Here is a 20,606-nt window from a genome sequence, read left to right as displayed (position 1 = left end):
GACGCTGCTTTAAGACGCACACAGCAATGAATTTTTGCATAGAGAAATTATTAGGTTGTTAAATGCTTCCATGGCAACACCCCAATTCTTAACTGTCTCAAAACGAAATAATACGATAATTGCAAAATCAGAAAGAAGAGAATGTAAAGTAGTTTTCCACACTGAAATAGACTATTATTTTTTATTTATTACTTTTTATTGCCTTTAGACTGGCTTCCGCTTCCGCCTGCAAGGGGTTTGCCATCACCATGTGTGACTCTCGACCTCAACTCGTCTTCGATCTTTGCACGAATGCTTTTCTCTAGATTACTTTTGATTTTTTGCCTCACCGTGATAGGTTTTGCCTTACGAGGTCTACTTCGATCATCTCCTGAAATAAATATTTAATACATTATTTTATCAAAACCTTCTTTGATTTTCTAATCGGCATCTGATCTGTATAAAATCGAATGTTACCAATATTAATAAATGCATTTTGAATTGAGCTAGCATGAGACGTTGACAACATGTATAACAACTGATATTCATGAATAGGTACATAAGTGCTGGTGCTTTTCAAAATATTAGATGAGGCGGATTTTATTTAACAATAAGGGAGAATCAAAGAAAGTAACAACAACTATTCAGTGTAATCATAGCGTTGTAAATGATTCGATAATTATGTAGTGTTATTTAATGAATGATTTACAAATGGATTACAATTGAAACTTAGTTTCACTGCAAAAATCAAGAAAAATGTTGAGAATTAAATCAATTGCTACGAAAAAGGTTATTTCAAGCATGCTTTGCTCTAGCATGCCTATTATTCTAGCACTTTTTTATTACCTGGAATGCACACGTAAGAGAGCTGAAAAAATTATTAAGTTCGTATCGTACTACAGAACCTGTGTGCGAGTAAAGTTACATAAACTTTCAAAGATAGCAACTCACTTTTAAGGATGATCTTTTTCTGCGCGCCTTTCGGAATCTTCGTTTTAACCTTCAGCTTCCCCTGCGACATCTCAGCGAGGCCTAACTTCACACCTATTTAATGAATAACACGCACTTATCAAGAAACGGCCCGCCGTTGGTATCTGCCACGTTAATTTGCACGTCACGGTCTGTTCTGAAAAACAATACGTTCCTTCTTTCTTGTTTACTATGCGAGCCAACTCTCGAACGAAGACCTGTGATACTGTTAGATTAAGCTCTATTTGCGAAACTTATTCCTAGCTATTTGGTAAATATTCCTTATAACCTAAGTACGTATTCGATATTAAAAAAAATACTATTTAATTATTCAGTGTCCACGTTTTAACGCTTCTAAGAAAAGAAACGTTTCAACTGTGGTGCGCCGGCGCTTGGTTATCATTTATTGTGGCTCCGCCAATCTAGCTGCGTGTCAACCACGAAAAACAATAAACCCTGTTGTGCTCCTACCGCACAACAAGTATGGCTGTAATTCGTTAGTAGAGGACACAAATTATGCACCGCGGAATTTCTGTGCTTGTAGAAATCTAACGTGCCGTCATACTAGGGGGTGAGGCAGGGGTATTCTGCGAACACCAATGCAGCCTTCGTAGCAGGCCATACAGCTGCAACTGGCTCAACTGGTTAGTGCTTCTCTACGTTCTCATCCTCTTCAAATTGTCCACTTGCGGCATCTTGTCGTACGTCCAGTACGTTCGTCCATCCGTGTGTTTAGATGTGACATATCCCCTGTGAACCGAAAGGAAGGCAGCTGCAGACGTCTATATTTTGTTAGAGCAATCTAGATCGATAGTTCAGGGCAGCTGCCTATTCTCATCATCTACTGGGTATTTCTCCTGTGAAACCAGAACGCTATGGTTCGCAGTCGATCTCGAAGCAGAGAACATCGACGGGATCGCCGAGATCGCTCGCGATCCCGCGAAGACCGCGAACGTCGGAGGCGAGAACGAGATCGTGAACCTCGCGAAGGCCGCGACCGCGACCGAATTGAACGCGATAGAGAGGAACGTTATGGCCGTAGACGGTCGCGTTCCAGAGATCGTGATGGCAGGAGAAAAGACAGGGTCTTGAGTCGTGATAGGCGTGAACGAAAAGATAAAGACGGAACTGGGCCGCCAGGACCGAAAAGAAACGCAGTACCAGACTATCTGATGGAGAAAAAACCACTTACTGAAGCGGACTTTGCCGGTAAAGACGACGAAGAAATTGAAATGATGAAAATGATGGGTTTTGGTGGGTTTGAATCTACTAAGGGACGGAAGGTCCCGGGGAATGACGTAAGTGGTGTACATGTAATTCAGAAAAGGAAGTACCGCCAGTATATGAATCGAAAGGGCGGATTTAATAGACCGCTAGATTTTGTCGTGTAAGAAATTTTTGAGACTACACACGTGGATTTCAAATAGTTAACTATGCTCGCGGAAACATTTCAGTGGAAACCGCAGGAGAATGCAGAGAAATAGGTCGGGCGGGAATCATGACAACTTGTATGTATTGTTTACACAACCTCTGAACACGTATAATAATTAATAAAGATCGATTATTTATAACGTATTTTGGACGCGTTTTAAGTACGTATAATGGGTACTAGCTTTATTCATTACCTTGCTAATTGTTGTAGTACAATATACTTAGCATTTATTCTTAATACACGTTTATTATATTAATAGCAAATGTATAGGCATAAACGTGAGCTTCTGTGTAGTGTTAAGACATTGCTGCCGAGTTGGTTCGGAATACGCTGACAAAGATACCTGTAATTGTACGGTAAAGCACAGAAAGAAGGCATGGAGTGCTTAGGTATTCCACTATGAGTACTGTGTAAGATTGCATTTTAGTTAAGTTTCAAGCATACGATTGCTATATATCCAGTAAGCCTCTTCGTTTGTAGATATTGTTTGGATTAACGATTCAGTTGTACAAAATGGCTGTTACACTGAGCGTCGCTTGCCATTCTTAGGTTTCGACGCAGGATATCTTCTGGCACTTCTCAGCTTTTCTAGAATTGTAGCATATTATGTTATTATTGTCAAAATCTAACACTAAAGCGCTAAGATAAGATTATTCTGTATCTCATTGTTCATGCAGCATACAAAATACGTGTTGGAAATTAAAATAAATTATATTTCCCTGAATCGATGAAAGCTCACACATTTTGTATAAATAACGAGTTGATTTTTACGCGCGTTTTGTTCTCATTCCACTTATGCTATAACTGAACTTGGTAATTTTTTTGGAAAAAATTACTCTGACTTACATTTCTATGATGATTGCAGGAAACAATACTGTGATAACTACTGTCTTAAACGCGTTTCTACAATTTATTGTGACGTGATAAAAGGCCGCAAACGTAACGGCAGCATGGCTGCCTCCCGGCCCCTGACCGCAAGTTGCGCCGGGGTTGGTGCAGGTGTAGTGGGAGGTGCCGGAATGGCCGAAACCCCACCGAATAACAACGGTGGACATCATGGCGATATCGAGTGCTGCGGTGGCGGCGTTGACGCGGCAAATGGTGAAAGCGGCGAGGCGGGGTGGCTAGCAGAGGGGTCCGAGTGTCTTACGCTTGATTTTGGGCCATTCGAGATAGCGCATCTTTGGGTACAGATGCCACCTTGTGAAGAGTTCGTTGGCGCCAGGTAAGCCCTGAAATTGTTTACGCGCTGAAGTTAGTAACCACGTAGCAAGCAACTTTACTAGCAAACCTTAAGGTAGTAAGTCTTTTTTATATGTCAATATCAAAAATTGTTCCAGGTTACTATTAATCGTTATGGCTTTTATTGTCTTGCTTTGTCTCATAATTGTAATTTGATTCAAACCCCAAGACGAAGTAAACATACGGCTGTTGCGTACAAAGATGCGATTTACGTATTCGGTGGAGACAACGGGAGAGAAATGCTGAACGATTTGCTACGTTTTGATGGACGAGACAGATCGTGGTCGTCATGTAGAGCGTTCTCCACTGGAGCAGCGCCAGCGCCGAGGTATTTTTAATATATGATGTTCCCTGAAAATTGGTCTCTTTCTTTCACAGAGAAACCACAGTGACTAATGATGATTACTTATAATTAATTAACATTTTAACTGAACGATTATTTCTAACAGTCGTTGATCGTATTGTTTTTTGGATTATAGGTACCATCACTCGGCCGTTGTTCATGAAAGTTCGATGTTCATCTTTGGCGGCTATACCGGTGATCTTCATTCAAATCAGAATCTCGCTAATAAAAATGATCTTCACGAGTTCCGTTTCACGAATGGTCAATGGATTGAATGGAAGTTTGAAGGGAGGTAAGTGTTAATGACAAGAACCATGAAACAGGTATAGGAATTTGGGCGATAGAAAGATCTATGGTTAAATTGATAAACGTGTATGGTTATATTAAGTTTTGATATTTTTATTTTCTACAAAGAACCTATATTGGCATATTTATTTTTTAACATTTGTTATTTCTGCTTGTAAGTGCTACCTGCTTTCTAATCCGCTTGCAGAAATGTGAGATCTTCTGTTTGCTATCTTCTGTTGTGTTAACTTTTGGGTTTGCAACCCTTAGGACTAAATAAGAAAAAAAAACATGTACGTACTAGGGTCAAATACAGAGATAAAGTAAAATTCGGATATAAAACGGAAAACAAGGAGATTTTGACAGCTAGCTAGATAGTATTTACGTTGCGCGAAAATAACGTTAAAATCTGCCAATCCGTATGTACTGTACTAGGAAAGTATTTATTTATTAATATACTAAAATACTGACGTTTCCTAACTTTAAAAAAAGCAAGTATGAAGATTGATTCTTCGCGAAAAATCTCAGGACAGTTTTCCTTATTTCAGGATGCCTGTACCACGCTCCGCTCATGGAGCGGCCGTGTACGACAAGAAATTGTGGATTTTTGCGGGTTACGATGGCAACGCTCGCCTAAATGATATGTGGTGCACATCACTCGCAAATAGCGGTCCAGGTGGTAGCGGCGCTGGGGGTCAGGCCGATCGGGGTCTTACAGAGAAAAAGACTTGGGAAGAGGTATGCACTCGATTAATTTTTGTAGTTTTCTTCTAAAATCTATTTAGATGTTACTTAAGAGATGTTCGTAATAAACAAGCTTGAACAAGAGCCTCTGAAAACTTTGATTTACACCGAAGTTCTTAGCATCAAACTGTCTAAATGCTGATTTCGGGCTTAGCTTCTAAGTTCTGCTTGTATATTCGGAAGTGAATTACATGGACAAAGTGACGTTTTAAATTATTCTCCTCTTGTGTTATAGGTTAGCATGATGCTATGTTAATGAGTGAATGCGCGGTAGCGTATGTATATAGATGTATAACAGGATAAACTTTTCTCGTCGGCTGCTGCAGGTAAACCAATTAGGCGAACGTCCGCCCACATGTTGCAATTTCCCTGTTGCTGTGGCTAGAGATTCTATGTTTGTATTCAGTGGACAGAGTGGCGCTAAGATCACAAATTCCTTGTATCAATTTCACTTCAATGAGCGCATGTAAGTTCTCTTATTATCCTGCATTTTAAGCTGTTTTGCCAAACTCTTGGTGCAAAAAAAGAACGAAAGTGATTGCTCCTGTGGCTAGGCATTTCATTCACAATGTTTTGTCTATCATTTGTAACTTGACTGAAAATTCACAGTAAATACGCGATTACAAATGCTGCCGGTACTAGGCATACCGCCCTATACTTATCGTTGAATAGGTTACAAGTTAAAATATTAACGTATTCCTTTGGATTGATTTTCGAGTTATTATTATTTTCGTCTTAGCAACTAGAATCATTGTTGCTTATGGAGTATAAAAGCGTATATGTGTATTAAACATTTGGCTGAGAAGGTGGACGAGGATCTCAACAGAACATATTCTTCGCAACGCTCCCCCACCACCGACGCGAAGATACGGGCATACGATGGTCGCATATGATAGGTATGAGTGAGCTTGAGGATATTCCAATTTGCCAACAATAACTATAGAGAAACTTGTGTAAGGAATAGTATGCTATACATGGAAACATATATCACTTGTCCCGACTATGTTTTTACATGTAGCGTATTGGTATCCTATATTCCAAAGCGTGTAGGGGTTTTTGTGTCTAAATCCGTATCATCTTAAAAATAGTTTAAACTAAAAAAAAACTTTTATATGCAATGTGGCGGGCTTACTGGAACAGTATAATGACAGGAGAACTACAAGTAGTAATAGCAACGGAACAGCACGGAGTGCTGTAACTAATAACAGGGAGTAGTGCAATAAAATTATTAAACACCTGTTACGAATTGTAGGTGGGAACAAGAACTTAGGTAGGACGCGTTTGAATTCGTTGCAAAAAGCAGTAGGACAGTGTAGGGTAGCTCCTGGTGTGAACACTCAATATGTTTAATACCTGTAATATGGATGGATATATCCATAAGCTTGTATTTGTTGGTAAAAATTGTTGCGTGTTGAACCTGTGTAGTTGCGCACGTTGTTACTTAAATGTCAATATATGTATGGATAAGTTTAGGTAAGTCGGTCTGTAGAGGAAACGCTGGAGTGAATACCCCATGGCTAGAAATCATTTTCATGTTTAAAACTACAGAAAACTATATTTATAATGAGTGGACTTTTGATGTAAATCGTACTACACGCGCTATGTGGATAACGCTGCCACTTTATTATCAATATTATATATTAAAGGGCCAACCAGGCTCGCTGCTCCATAAGTGACATGTGCGCTTAGTATTCATTTACATAGTGTAAAAGATAATATGAACACTGGCTGGCTCTCGTTGAAAAGTATGAAAACTTCTTTTGGAACAATATAGCGCATATAATATGTCGTCAATTTCATTGCTGTAATTTCTAGACACCTATACGTGTTTGGTGGCACTGCTGACAGTATTCAAAGCAACGACCTGCATTCGTTTGATCTGGACGAGAAAATGTGGAGCGTGGTGGAACCTGCCACTAGCAGCGTCGTAAGTAGCAGCGACTTAATCCTTCCGTTAGCATCAAGTGTGGATTGAAAAACGCACTCAAGTCGTGGGCCGTTTTATTGACCCCTTATAATTCTGTCTGTTTACTTTTCGATCAATATCCATTATACAGACTCTCTAAGCCCTAAAGGCTAACACCACTTCGATTTGCGCGTTAGGTTCCCTCGGGTCGCCTCTTTCATAGCGCAGCAGTTATTGGCGATGCTATGTACATCTTTGGAGGAACTAAGGATAACAATACCCGGTATGAAAACTTTTTGAATATATACAATAATAATAATAGTGATAATCACAGTAATTATTATTATATTGGGTAATTGTGTTTAGAAAGTAAATGTTATAAGAGCCTTCGAAGTCTTGCTAGCTACAAATATCGTGTAGATGATTTTAGTTATTCAGAATGTTGATTACCTTCTTGTTTACCAGTGATATGTTGTCAGTCAATAAGTTTCTTGAAAAAACGATGTCTTGAGGTATTTGAAGTAAGTTTTAAAGGAATTTAGGGTAATCTGCTGAAATCTGTAGAGTATAACAGATTACAAATAAATTAAGTGTAAAAATTGATATGATTGCAGGTCGCGAGAGATGTATCGTTTTCAATTCTCGTCGCATCCGAAGTGCACCCTGCATGAAGACTTTAGCCGTCTTTTGCGGAATCGCTTGTTTTGCGACATTGAGTTTTTGGTAGGTCAAGAAGGTATCGTGGTACCTGCCCATATGGCATTCGTTGCAGCGAGGTCCACTTTCCTAAGGGAAAGAATTCTCAGGGCAAAGGTATTTATTTTTTTGTTATACACTCACCTCTTTTTCACCTTGTTTTTATTCCGATACATAGTAACTATGCATATCTCATATAATAAAAGTTATCGATGCGTTTATCAATATGCATATAAATAGACCAAAAACTGTGTATTTTCGGTCTGAAATAGCAATCCGTGTGGATCACCTAATTTTTGCGATCTTTAACTGATTTTAAGGAGGAACAGGAAGAACGGGCTTTGCTCGAAGGGAACGGACCAAGTGACACAAATACGTGTTCGATGCTTTCGGTCCGCCTTCCGGATGTACCCCCGGAGGCGTTTCAGCTAGTCCTTACGTACATTTACACTGACTGTATTGATCCCACTGATGGTGACGTCAGTCACAAATGGGAGCCAGGCTCTAACCATATCGTTTTGCTCATGATGCAGGTACTTGTTTGTTGAAACAGATTAGTCTTTACTATTTTGTTCCATATGATATGCACCCATATCTACTATACAATAGATACCATTCAGGTGTATGGTAGGGTTTCCAGGTGATTACATGCCCTCAAACCATCTAACTCATATACGGCTTTATCGTTTTGTGATATAGGTATATCGCTTATCAGTAGAGTTTCAGATGCGACAGCTGGAACAGCTCACGGTGCAGTACCTTGAAGCAGCTATCAAGCACCGTAATGTTCTTCTAGCATTGCAAAATGCCTCACAGCTTAAACTCGACTCGATTAAGGTTAGTGAAAGCGTTACAGTTCAAAAGTATAGCTTATGCTGTTCTTCAAGGACGTTATGGTAAAATAAAAATATGTTGAGACTGTTATAAACTCAAACCCTTCATTTTACGAGCTGTCGAATCAGTTGGACCAAACTGATCCAATACACAGATACTTAATCAAAACGCACAGATAGAAACATATTTAAATAGTGAAGGTTAATTATCTAATATGACGCTAAGTGATATCATCGGTGCTGCTCTTGCGTTACAGGAGTTTTGTTTACGTTTCATTGTGAAGGAATGTAATTATAACCAAATAGTTATGTCCAAAGAGTTTGAGACCATTTCACAACCTCTCATGGTCGAAATTATTAGACGGTAAGCTGCTTAATACAGAATAGAATACTACTGCTATAAGCTAACAAGTACTATTAGTTGACCTTTAGGATATTTGTACATTTTTAATTTACTTTATTTTTCTTAGGCAGTGTATGACTTGAGTTTAAAACTGAAATGTAGATGTAGACTTTCAAACGAAATTCGTTAGGTTTTGGAGATAAATTGACTAAAAGGGCTTTATGGCAAATTTTAACTAGCGTCTTCAATTTTTATTCGTTTTTTTATTACTTCCAGTTTAATTGAATGTAACTGTCGCGTAGACTGTTGTTTGCATGAAATGAGGAATTTCCGTTTGATTTTCAGACGTCAAGCACCTCCTCATCGGGGTCCTATGATAAGTGGTGGAGTTTCGGGAAACAGCCTTGTAGGAGGAGGAAGTAGTGGCAGCAAGGGAGGGCCCGATGGGACAGTGTCGTCGTCATCTACTGCAACAAGTGCTGCTAGTGGTGGTAGTGCGGCCGGAGGTGCTGGGAGCGGGGGTTCGAACCTGGAGCAGGACATGGCTGCCCTTCTTCGAGAGGTGGGCGGGCCTGGTGGAGATTTTACAGACATCACCCTTATGCTAGATGGGCAGCCCGTTAGGGCTCACAAGTGTATTCTCGCCGCCAGGTTTGTATGGTTCTACACATATACATCTACGATAAGGATGCTATCGCTAAAAAAAATTGCTCAAGGGTCGTCTGCCAACATTATCCAAGAGCTGGAGGATGCCCCCACTCCGGCTGGCTGAGTGAGTTTAATGACGAGCACCTGAAGACATCTTTGAGGAAATTTTGAAGAAATAGAATTTAACCAAAAGGTGTGCTACAGGCATACAAACGTCGTTGACCACCTAAAGTTTTTTAGGTCTACACGAAGTCTTAGAGCTTGGATACCCCATTAATTCTCTCAATTCAATAAGAAATTACAGCTTTACGCTACATTTCAACATCTACGTTTTAAGTATCATACAATCACAATTACCGATTTTTGCACGGAATGGGTGGCTCCTGGAGAAACCAAGGCGCGGGGCCTAACAGGACCTTTATTCGAACGAATCTTTGCTGTCCGTTTGGGGGATTGGAAGGACCTGATTCGATGGCCATTACTTCCTATTAACCATACAGTTGATAAAAAAGTTTATTTGGTTTAGTTATATCAAACTATCTAAACTATTCAAGAGAAGAGACCTGAAAAGCGAGGTCAGATTATTTTGCTTCATGACAATGCAAAACCACACCTTATGAAGATCGTCAATGCTCCTGAATTTCACATGAAAGGCTGTTGCAATTTTTGTATTTTTAAAATCATTCCCGTCATTTCCACACAGTCACCTTTGTTGCCTTACCTTCGACGCGGGCTAAAAACTTAAAATGTTGCTAGAAAACTTCGAGATAAAACCCGCTACTTTCTAGCGAGGAGGTGTGTATTATTAAAAGAAAAGAAACCAGAGAGTCATGAATAGTAACAGTGGATACATAACGTTATAACTTACTGTTACAAGAATAAAAACGTGATGTTATATTAAGTGATTTAAGCTTCTATCTAATTTTTAATTAATTTTTATTTAATTTAAGTCTAATTTTATAGTGGCTTATTTCCTATTATTTACTTACCATTGGCTCGGGGTAGCTGTTAAGCTTAGGTAGTGATTTTAATAATGATTGTTTGTTTTATGTTGGCAGGTGTTCGTATTTCGAAGCCATGTTCCGCTCGTTCATGCCTTCAGATAACGTTGTGAATGTCGCGATCGGCGAGATGGTTCCTTCTGCGCAAGCGTTTCACACTTTGCTCAGGTTTGTAACGAAGACTATGCTGATGGTAGGAACCTATTTATTTCGCCAATGACTATGTTGCGTTTAAATGTTGTTGCATTGCTAATCTCTTGAATGATCTTCACATTCATCCTTCGCGCATCATCAGCGCGGCTTCTCGGGTAGAGGTAAAACTTCGCTTCTGTCGCCTATGTGCCAGTAAAGAAGCCATATTAAATTCACATTTTATAATAAATAATCATAATTACATTGCAGTCATACTACAATTGAATAAAGCAAGTGCACGATGACATAACACGATGCGCACATTAAATCATGACTGATATTTAGCTATTTTTTGTAACCTAGTCGAGTAGAGTAATATAGACGTTTGTCTCTCGATAACGGCAACTCGATTTTAGCTTAATCTATGTTCATATTCTTGAATCTCATTGTATATTTCACATTCGTTTTTGTCATGGCATTGTCTAAAGGTAGTCTATCAGTTAAAAGGGCAGATGTCTTTATATTTAACAGATTTATTTACCATGGATCGGTGGACATGCCTCCGGAGGATTCGCTTTACCTCTTTTCGGCACCGTATTTTTACGGTTTTGCGAATAATCGCCTACAGGCAGCCTGTAAGCAGAACCTCGAAAGGAATGTCACTACAGACAACGTCATTCAGGTTGGTTTGTCGATTCGTGAATTTATTTATGATTTTAGGACTCCGTTTTGTCCTTTTCGTCAGCTATCTTAATCCATGTGATCATGATGCAGTCATCTTTGGATGAATAAAAGGACATGTGGGAAAGAAACATAATTTATTATCTTACTTAAAGCTTTGTTTTAAAACTGACGCAAAAAACAAGCGTGCGTTACATTGTACTAAATGATTACTAATATGGTAACGCAATGGGCATGTTTATGGGTATTGCTAGGTTCTGGAAGCCGCCGATAAAATCCAGGCGGTGGATATGAAAAAACATGCTCTTTCGCTGATCGTGAAACAGTACCCGCGTGTGGCCAAGGTAAGAAGAGGTAGTATTGGATCGCCACTTAACGTATCCAACTGTTTGCATCATTGATGGGTACACCATTTTGATTTTTATTTATCCCACATAAAAAAATGTGTGCATCTTAGCTCTTTTTTCAGTTACTGGAAGCCCCGCCTACCTTAAGCCATTACTGATAATTTTCGACGTGCTTGGTTTTGCTTGCATTCTTACTAGGTGTCCCGCCTGCGTCAGCTGTCGCGCCATTTACTGTTGGCCATTCTCGATGCTCTGGCCGACGATATGGCTCGTTCAGGTGGCAAACTCCGACCGGACATCAGCTATTCAAATCTATGCGGAACGGAAGGCGGAGTTGGAGCCAGTAGTAACTGTGCCAGTAGCGGTGCAAGCGTCAATGGGAGTATAGCATCAGGCTCCAACTATTATTATTATACGCCTCAGCAGCAAGCATCGTCTGGTAGCAGTGGTGCGCACACCAGCTATTACCAGTTGGAGCACCTGGCTAGCAATCGGGACTGAATTATTGCTACGACGCCTCCCTGTATCCATATAAAAACTTTATAGTCGATTGATTCATCACCGAGTGCTGTCGCTAAACTAGCTCGAATATAAGGCCGTTTCGCTGTGAAACGGCCCTTAGAGAAACGTAAATTCAGTTAAGACAATAACGGCGATTAGCTACGAACTCGACTCAATTTTGCGCGTATAGACCTCGGACAACTGCTAATTTTGTTTTTAGGCATATTTCTACAAAAATATTTAGTACTAAAAGTGAAGGCGTTGGGTCGCTGTCTTCCAAGCAGATGAAAAAGAATGGGAACTGGCCAATATGTGGAAAATTCAGTTGAAAAGATAGCTGAATAGTGGTCAGACAATAGCGTGCAGGAATAGATTGTCTAACGCGACAACTAACAATTATATCGATTACGTATAAAGGATGTTGTGAAGAGACGAGGATAACATCAGCTCTGTTCGGTAGTTTGTGCTCTAGACATGACGACAAGAACAGGCTACGCGAAATGTTCCGTTGCATTTTTCGTGCATTTGTGACCTACCCTTTTGGACATCAGTGGGATCGCCGTCAATAGAGTAAGCAATAGAAGAAAGGCAGCAAAGTATTTTGGCTGGATGACTCTGCATAACGCCCATGGGAAACGTGGTGCTGCTCTTGGTTTTAAATTGCTCTTTTGGTCCACGGTTTCGTTAACATAACCACCGAAAAGGAAATTAGAGTTAGTGTCTTTAAAAAAAAACGTATATATACAAACATGTATATGAGGAGATAATTAAAGGGACATCAATAAAGCAAAGCAACTGGAATGCTGGTTCTAACATAGGGGCGTACTTCATGTGTGCACCTGAACTATTCGAGGCAGCAGTCAATAAGACGAAGCAGTTAACCTTTGCTAGTATCATTGCCATAGTATTACGAACTAATTTTGTGCAGTCTATTTTTAGAGGCAATGATACGCCATGGTTGAATCATGATATTTAAACGGTGACCTACACAGCGGTATTGGTAAATATAAGTAGAAATTAGATACTTAAATTGTTATGTTGAATCTCTAAATCTAGCATCACGTAACATAACAAGAAACGAAATGAAAAGAACAAAAAACAGAGGCTGTTTTAAAATGATAACTGCAGTGATCTGTGTTGCCAATAATTGTTGTCTGTTATATTATTGACATAAACAGATTTAGCTATAATTATCATATTGATGTACTTTGAATAGGAAAGTTATAAATAAAGAAAGTTCATGTATTTATATCATTTACATGTAGCGTAATCTTTATCAAAATTCCAAAAAAGGGGAAAAGAATTGATTCGATCTTATTTGATTCGTTAGATTAACACTAAACGTACTGGCACTTGCAGAGCTATACCAATCGTGATTAATGATCGTAAATTAATCGTAGTTTTAAATTCAGTGCCGATAATATCTGAATCTCTAGAAAAATAAGAACAGTCAAAGTGACCACCAGTGGTAAGTTGTATGTTTATAAATAAATATTTAAGCTCATAACTTTATTAAAAGGTCTGGAACGAGTCAAAATTTGTAAATATTGGGTCGTTCAGTATACCACACGCGAAACCCTAAGCTCATATGTCCGAAACACGCTATTTTTAGTGCTGCGGTATTTGGTAACTTTGCTTTGTTTTCAACTTACTTTCACACTTATGTTTAGATATCGCCGAATGAGCTATGTATCCGGTGAAATATTAAATATTAAAAACATCGTGAGTCGGTTTCAACAACTGTAAAAAAGGATTTCTGAAATCCATATTGAATCTGGTTGAGGCTTCGATCAGAAGGTAACTGTGACAAACATGCATAAGTACACGGATGTTGGCACTCAGATAGATGTGAAAATATAAGCCTTTTGTCATCCATTATACTGACCTGACATTGCTCTCGTCAGAATTTTTGTCAAGATGTTTTTCATGAGAAAATTGTTTAAATCTCAACATAGTAGTAATTGTTTTTCGACTCTATAAGCTCTTAGCCTCCAAATCCAGACAATCGTGGAGTAAATAAGTTACCGTCGAAGTGGTAGAAGGCCATACATAATAATGGTGCTTATTCCAATTGAAATGAAAGTACAGTGTTTTCGAAAAATGAGATTATTATGTTCTATAAGTGCTGTTCCTTCCTAGACTGCAGATTTAATAGAGATAAAACTTGTAAAGCAAAACGTTCGCTGTGCAGCTCTGCGTATGATGGCGACGTTCAGCACACGCTTGAAAGCCGCATAACCGATTTCGAGGCCTTAATACCTAAGCACACTTCTGAACCACTCCAATTCCCTTTCATATCATGATTGGACATGTCATTTTATGAAAAAGCGCTTCTTATAGAATCTGGCCAAAAAGTTTGCCAGGAACTGAATGTGACAGAGCGGCCAGTCAATGCAAGTACAGGCTGCGGCTGAAGGTGAAAGCACAGAACTGGCTATCTTGTCGTATCTCTTTTCAAAGATGGAAAGTGAGCAGAGGTATTTCAGTCTTTAAAATGCTGAAATTTCACATTACAGGCAAATATCTTTGTCATGAAACCTATATGGGCATAAGACATTCCTTCTCCAGTAAAGAAAAACATCCTGGAACACGGCTTGCACATGGTCGAACAAACGACCAGTAAAATTTCGATTTACCTCTTTTAGTCAGTATTATTGAATAATCGGAGCAAGGTTATAACAAAGATTCAAATAATGTGAAATAATTTCTATTCAAATACTATTTGTTTATTCATATAAATAAAGATTTTTATGTAAAAAAGTTGCTAAAGAAGATATTTGTTTCTTTATTTAATCATTGCTGTCATATCCTGTATATCTAAAGAGGTTAATGAAGTAATACTAAAAAAACTGAAAAAGTTGAAGGAACGCAGACCGTTTATGAGGGTAAAATGACTGAAGTGAAGTTCAATAGAACAACACAGATGACTAAAACTGGAGAATAAGGGCAGGTCAACGGCGATACACTAACGCTGGCTTTAGACTGCTACTTCAGGCCAAGCCGGTTTCTCCTCGCTTTAACTTAGATCCTGAAAATGATCAAAATAGTGTTGGATAGCGTCCAGTGTATGCAAGCAGTATGGATTACACCCGATAAATATTTATTATTGTCAGCGCGTATATGTAAAATAGGCGAATATTACATATGTGTGGCACTACTCGTCACCGAAAGAATTAAGTAATAACAACCTCCTTGCTTCGATATGAATTACTATCATAGTTTTTTGACAGTAATTTTAGATACACTGCTAAGAGAATGGCTTTTGTCGGGAAGAGAAGGCTATGGTACTGTGGAAGCTTTCTTGCTTATTCCGATAACTTAAATACAATAGTCCCGGCTATAAAACAAATACACCAACGGGAAGTTAGTCATTGGGGTATTTAGCCTAATACAACACAAAAACTCACAGACCTCTTTTATCAAAACCGAATCAAGTAATTTCCTCAACTTGAATAGTAAGTAAGTTTAGGTTTTTGTGAAGTGACTAAAAACATAATTATGTCATATATTCGTGCGTTAGGCATATTATGTTTAAAACAGGTGCTTCATTAGCCAAGTTGTATTCATTTATATAAGTTGTACTCCATTTTATCTTCAAGTTGCTAGCCACGCTGGACATTAAGAGAAGTCTGCTTGTGGAGTCACGATTTAAAATATAAGCTAGAGATTCTCTTTAATTAATTTTTTATTTATTATCAGTAGCGTATCGTCCAGTAAAACGTAATTCCTTTTGCTGAAAAAAAGAGTTTGTCATAAAGTAGCCCAATTGGCGATTACGATTCGCTTCTGTCACCCATTTTGAAAAAATCTATATAGCTGGTTGAATAATATTAAGAGTGGCTATTTATTTCTAACTGTTTGACGTTCATAGTATTAGAGTAGCCTGGTCATTTTGTTTTTCATATTAAAGTTGTCTATTGGTAAACGTGGTGTTTTAGATTGTTGAGTAGATAATAAAAATAGTTCCTTACTTATGTTGTTTGCTGTAGTAAAGGCGAGGAGCGTCATTTTCGTCCGGGTGCTTAACTGGATGCTGTGTTTTGATATGTAAATCTTTCTGCATTATTGTCTTCGCTTGGCTCTGCTACGTTTCATATAGCACTCAAACAGTTATATCTACTGAAACCATGAGGGTACTGCTAGGATCTACTTAGAAGCTGCAATATATTATAACACATCGATTAACCTCTTTAAGTTATTAGGCATTCCGTGTATAAACTTGCTCAGGCGAAATTTCTGATTTAACATAAGCACAATGATGTCATAGGTTTACAAGCCTACTTAAATTCGTGGAATACGGCCCTGCACACAAGGATAGATTATACTAAGCCAGCGCAGTTTTTTTGGCAAACAGCTGGGGAATCTTATTATCTAATGAATGACATGCAGTTATGAGGGACGAAATTAGGTGACAGATTTGTACATATTAGGGATCAAAATTAGCTTTTATCTCAGCAACAAGTAAACTCATATGTACGTTCAAGATGAAGATATCATATCGATATGTTTTTTGAAGCTTACCTTTGCGTAAACAGCCTTATTGCCCATTTCATTTGAAGTCGATGAATTATAAGGATACGATAGAAGTAAAGCATAGGAAAGGAAATTTAGTTTTTTCGTGTTATCTACTAAGCTCGGAAATAGATGAATTTTTAAATAGCTGCCTTAGGTACTAGCCATGTATGCTTTCATTGTAGCACGATAAAGTTAGAACACGTATTTGTGTAGTTCTGATATAGAACTAAAGTATTGTAAATAAATAACATGACGCTCGCAATAAATCTAATAATACGTCGACAAATCAAGAAAAGATCTAGAAAGGCTGGACCAAACTGGCCTATGCACTACTATACAACTATATATTACTACCAAACATGGAATAGGCTTCATCTTATTTAGCAATGACTGCTACGAACAAACAAAGCGCCGTAATACAGCATCTGTTAGAAATACGCTTTTACAATAATACTAATCTATACATTAGCTCTAGGCTGTATATGGCGCCGTGCCAATATATAACTGACTCACCATGATTACCTTGGAAAAATTTTAGATCAACAGTATATATCGTCTAGCCGGATAAAATGAAAGGTTTCGCATTAAGAAGGCTACCCACTAATAAATTGCAACGGTTCCTAAAAAACAAAGCGATTAGCGTTAGTCAAAGCTAGCTAATATGCGGTATATGCATTGTTAAAAAGTCAAAAGGTATGTATTTCTCTTTGACGACTTGAATCGGTATTAGTTGAGTTTACAAATGAGACAAATAAAATCAGAACAATCTTTATCAAATTTTAGCGGAGGTTGAAGGGGCTGCTACCTTTGCCGCCTTTTTCTTGGCACTTGATTACCAGGGCTTGTATTCACCGTTTCTTTGAGAAATCTAATTCCAAGAGGCCCAAATCAGTGACTGCTAATAAATACTATCCAATGCAAGTAAAGAAGCAATTTTAAATTTTAAACTGCTGTCCCGTAGTATATGTTTGTGTTCGGAATATATGGTTGTGCTTGGAAGTTAGTTGATCAGGTTGTATCGTTAATTCGAGTTTAAAAGCGTCGCTAATGGTATTGCTACTCGTATTCGTGTGCTTTAATCGTCGCCACTAACTTGGTAGCGTAAAATAATTAATGAATAATATAGATAATTTTTTTTGAAATAGTACTACATGAATAATACAATATAGGATTTCAAAAATAATTTATCATAATGCTTATAAAATTGAAACACGAGCACCTTTTTTAAATCCTTAATGCTTTTAAATCCTTTTTTATATCCTTAAGTCCTTAATGTTACTTTTTTTTTTAGTTCTCTACTTTTATCTCTTAATCGAACATTCTCCGTAAATGCATTGGAGTTTCATTGTGGAGTTAATGATATTTCATATCGAGCTCAGGTTTTAAAGGTGCATATGAAAAGGGTGCGTTTTAGACGCCTGCCCTACTACGCATTTTACCGAAATAAAAACAATACGAGATATTTATACCTATACAAAAAGGTTCGTTCAAAATTGTGCAAAATTAAAGGACAGCATCTTCGAACTGCGGGGTGCACATTTGTCTGACCAGCCGTGTGAGATCGATAAGGATCGAGTGAAGGTATTCTAGAGGAATATAGTGTGCGAACAATTTTTTAACTTGGACGAACTGCAGTCATATGATTATCAACAAGCACCTTAGATCTATACCTACTCAAAAATGAGGTGTCTAAGCGCTAAATAAACTAAACGAATACCACAAAGAAATGAGGCTTCCCAACATTTCGCTCGGCACTGAGACACGGACACGAAGAGAAGTTTCTCCACAGCGTGTTCACTAGTGTCGAGAAGTGGCGCTTTCACGTCAGTATAAAGCAGATAATAAAGGATAGCTTTAGAAGATACGCCAATAACTTAGCGAGATCTTTATTTCAAGAAAATTATGATTTGTATCTGGTAGAGCTAAAGGGTCTTTCTTCTCTGTTGAGAAACGTTTGACAAGACTGGTCCAGTTATATGGTCCAGTTATGTTGGGTGACCGAGGCTAACCAACACAACAAACCCAATAGACGGGGCTAAGTCATTCTTCTCAACGACAGTGCCAGGACTGCGACAGCAGCTCCGCAAAAACCTGAATGGCCAGTTTTGTACCATCCACCAGATTTTCCAGACATGAGTCCGATAGATAATTATCTTTTCGAATCAATTAAGTTAGTAATTACACATTTTGGAGTAAAGAAGTTCTTAAAGGCTGGCTGGATGAATTTTTTAGTGCCCGACCTTAAAATTTCTGGCGGAAAGAATAAATCAATAAATGGTTTGGAAGGTGACAGATAGTTATGAGGAGTTGTGTTTGTTTGTAGTAGAATTTGAATGAAATGTTGCCTTTTTTATGACGTAAAATGAACCAGATTTTCTATGTATTTATGCTTTAACCTAATAATCACGTTACATCTAAATGAACTGTTCTACCAATAGCGTTTATTAATGATGAAGTTATTCATTAATTGTTTGTTTAGGTGCCTCTAGCAAGTCCAGTTGTGTGATTGGCGGCTGTACCACAATTGAGTGCACATCGATCCTCACAAAGGTCGTGTTATATCAACGTTTTGCGAAAACTTGAAAACGTGAGGCCATACCCACGTATTTCTGTGATCTTTAATAGGCCAGTAGAAATGTGTGAGATTGTCTGATAAACTGCTTATCGATCTCAATGTCTACTGTACAAGCTCTATCGGGCTATCAATTAATCACTAATGTGTACAACATATTAAGCTAACTCCATCAGCAGTTAAGTAAAAATTATTTAGGAACATACATACAGGTCTGAGGTCACTGATTCATACCTATTCGACCCTCACTCTCCAAATCCATTTGTTTAACTTGATCTTCTTTAATGTTAGCAAGGTACGCGAATAAGCCTGTTTAGTACGTTTCTGCTTCAGTTATTTGCGATGTGAGATCTCATGTTTATCCAAACTCTATTACCTATAACGTTAGCGCTGTTTATAGAACACTCAAAATGTACGCTCCCTTTCCCATCTTACTTATGGGATCTTCCAGTGCTTAGCTTTACCTTCTAATTAAAAAAAAACAATTCTTAGCAACTTATAAAGCAATAACGATATTTAAGTAATATTGCGATATATATAACGATTGCGTAATATCTCCGTCCAATTCTTGTTAATGTTAGGGTTTATAAGTCCCTTTTTACTTCAGGACCATTGACCTCGATAAGTATACTGCTAGCCTTTTCCCTTTCAGTAAGTAAACTTCGTGCGAAGGCACATATCAACAGAGAACATAATAGTAGGAGTTTTCCAAGTTCATTGTTTCGTCTTGCTTTTGAATTTGCTTTCGAACAGAGTTTATCACTGCGCATGATCATCTACTTGGTTACCTCCTGGTTCAAGTTGTGAGCGGTTGAAAACTTCTTATTTGTCTTGAGGTTGTTGCTTTTTTTTTGAAAAACCAGGACCGAGTGGCTCCGATAGCTCAGTCGAACCATGTTTATCTGTCCGATTTCAAGGCCTGCTCCTGCTATTTTTCGCTTTCCTGCTATAAATCAGGATTCCGCTAAGGGAGTGAATGCTTCTTTCTGCACAGCTTCGTTTCTTTCTCCCTCGTTCTTTGTCTGGACTGCCCTCTGATGATGAAATGATTGGATATAGATTTATCTGAATCGGAAAGGGCGAGTTTCCTTCTATCCTTTCCTCACAAAAGAAGCTTGTTTCGACTCACGCTCTGCAACTGCGCAACGTGTAAAACGGCCACGAGCTTGATAGAAATATTGCACATTTCGTATGCATACATCTCCCTGCCTGCCTTCACACTGGCGTAATGACAGATATTTATATGGATGGATATACCTATATATATGGAAGGACAACTTCTACGAGATAGATATCCCCTAAAAATTATCGGTTGTATTCCCGTGACTACCCAGATAAGCTAGAAAGGTGGAAACTTATTATGGGCGATATAAACATTAACGTAAGCGGCTCAGCTCGAAATTAGCTTGGGCAATCTGACCATTTAGGCGAGCTACA

The 20,606-nt window shown here is 38.4% G+C and overlaps 3 protein-coding genes and 1 long non-coding RNA gene across 5 annotated transcripts; 2 read left to right on the top strand and 2 right to left on the bottom strand.

Annotated features, from left to right (window-relative positions):
* Nucleotides 1-149: 149 nt before the first annotated feature.
* On the bottom strand, nt 150-1,187 carry LOC111264553 (uncharacterized). The gene is made up of 2 exons (XM_022840559.2): nt 931-1,187; nt 150-370 (listed from the first exon to the last, which is right to left on the bottom strand). The coding sequence occupies exons 1-2, from the start codon at nt 998-1,000 to the stop codon at nt 189-191; spliced, it is 252 nt and encodes an 83-aa protein (XP_022696294.1). The 5' UTR covers nt 1,001-1,187; the 3' UTR covers nt 150-188.
* Nucleotides 1,188-1,282: 95 nt separating this feature from the next.
* Nucleotides 1,283-13,340, top strand: LOC111264549 (leucine-zipper-like transcriptional regulator 1). The gene is made up of 18 exons (XM_022840554.2): nt 1,283-1,592; nt 3,246-3,605; nt 3,792-3,950; nt 4,102-4,257; nt 4,799-4,988; nt 5,321-5,460; nt 5,801-5,890; nt 6,810-6,921; nt 7,098-7,183; nt 7,515-7,713; nt 7,917-8,129; nt 8,296-8,433; nt 8,687-8,793; nt 9,118-9,423; nt 10,479-10,589; nt 11,085-11,235; nt 11,489-11,578; nt 11,780-13,340. Exons 2-18 carry the CDS (start codon nt 3,331-3,333, stop codon nt 12,080-12,082), a joined length of 2,826 nt encoding a protein of 941 aa, XP_022696289.1. The 5' UTR covers nt 1,283-1,592; nt 3,246-3,330; the 3' UTR covers nt 12,083-13,340.
* Nucleotides 1,588-2,523, top strand: ytr (U4/U6.U5 small nuclear ribonucleoprotein 27 kDa protein yantar). The gene has a single exon (XM_022840558.2). It carries the CDS (start codon nt 1,824-1,826, stop codon nt 2,337-2,339), a length of 516 nt encoding a protein of 171 aa, XP_022696293.1. The 5' UTR covers nt 1,588-1,823; the 3' UTR covers nt 2,340-2,523.
* LOC147752936 (uncharacterized) lies at nt 9,443-10,487 on the bottom strand. 2 transcript variants are annotated; one of them, XR_015312723.1, is made up of 3 exons: nt 10,410-10,487; nt 9,778-9,905; nt 9,443-9,574 (listed from the first exon to the last, which is right to left on the bottom strand). It is a non-coding gene; the product is annotated as an uncharacterized LOC147752936 (long non-coding RNA). The 2 variants fall into 2 exon arrangements; XR_015312724.1 differs by having other exon boundaries at nt 9,778-10,471.
* Nucleotides 13,341-20,606: the final 7,266 nt, after the last annotated feature.

This window comes from Varroa jacobsoni, unplaced genomic scaffold, assembly GCF_002532875.2.
Source record: "Varroa jacobsoni isolate VJ856 unplaced genomic scaffold, vjacob_1.0 scaffold_872, whole genome shotgun sequence".
Taxonomy (NCBI): domain Eukaryota; kingdom Metazoa; phylum Arthropoda; class Arachnida; order Mesostigmata; family Varroidae; genus Varroa; species Varroa jacobsoni.
The sequence above is the reverse complement of the archived record's forward strand: the minus strand, read 5'-3'. Positions and strand labels throughout refer to the sequence as shown.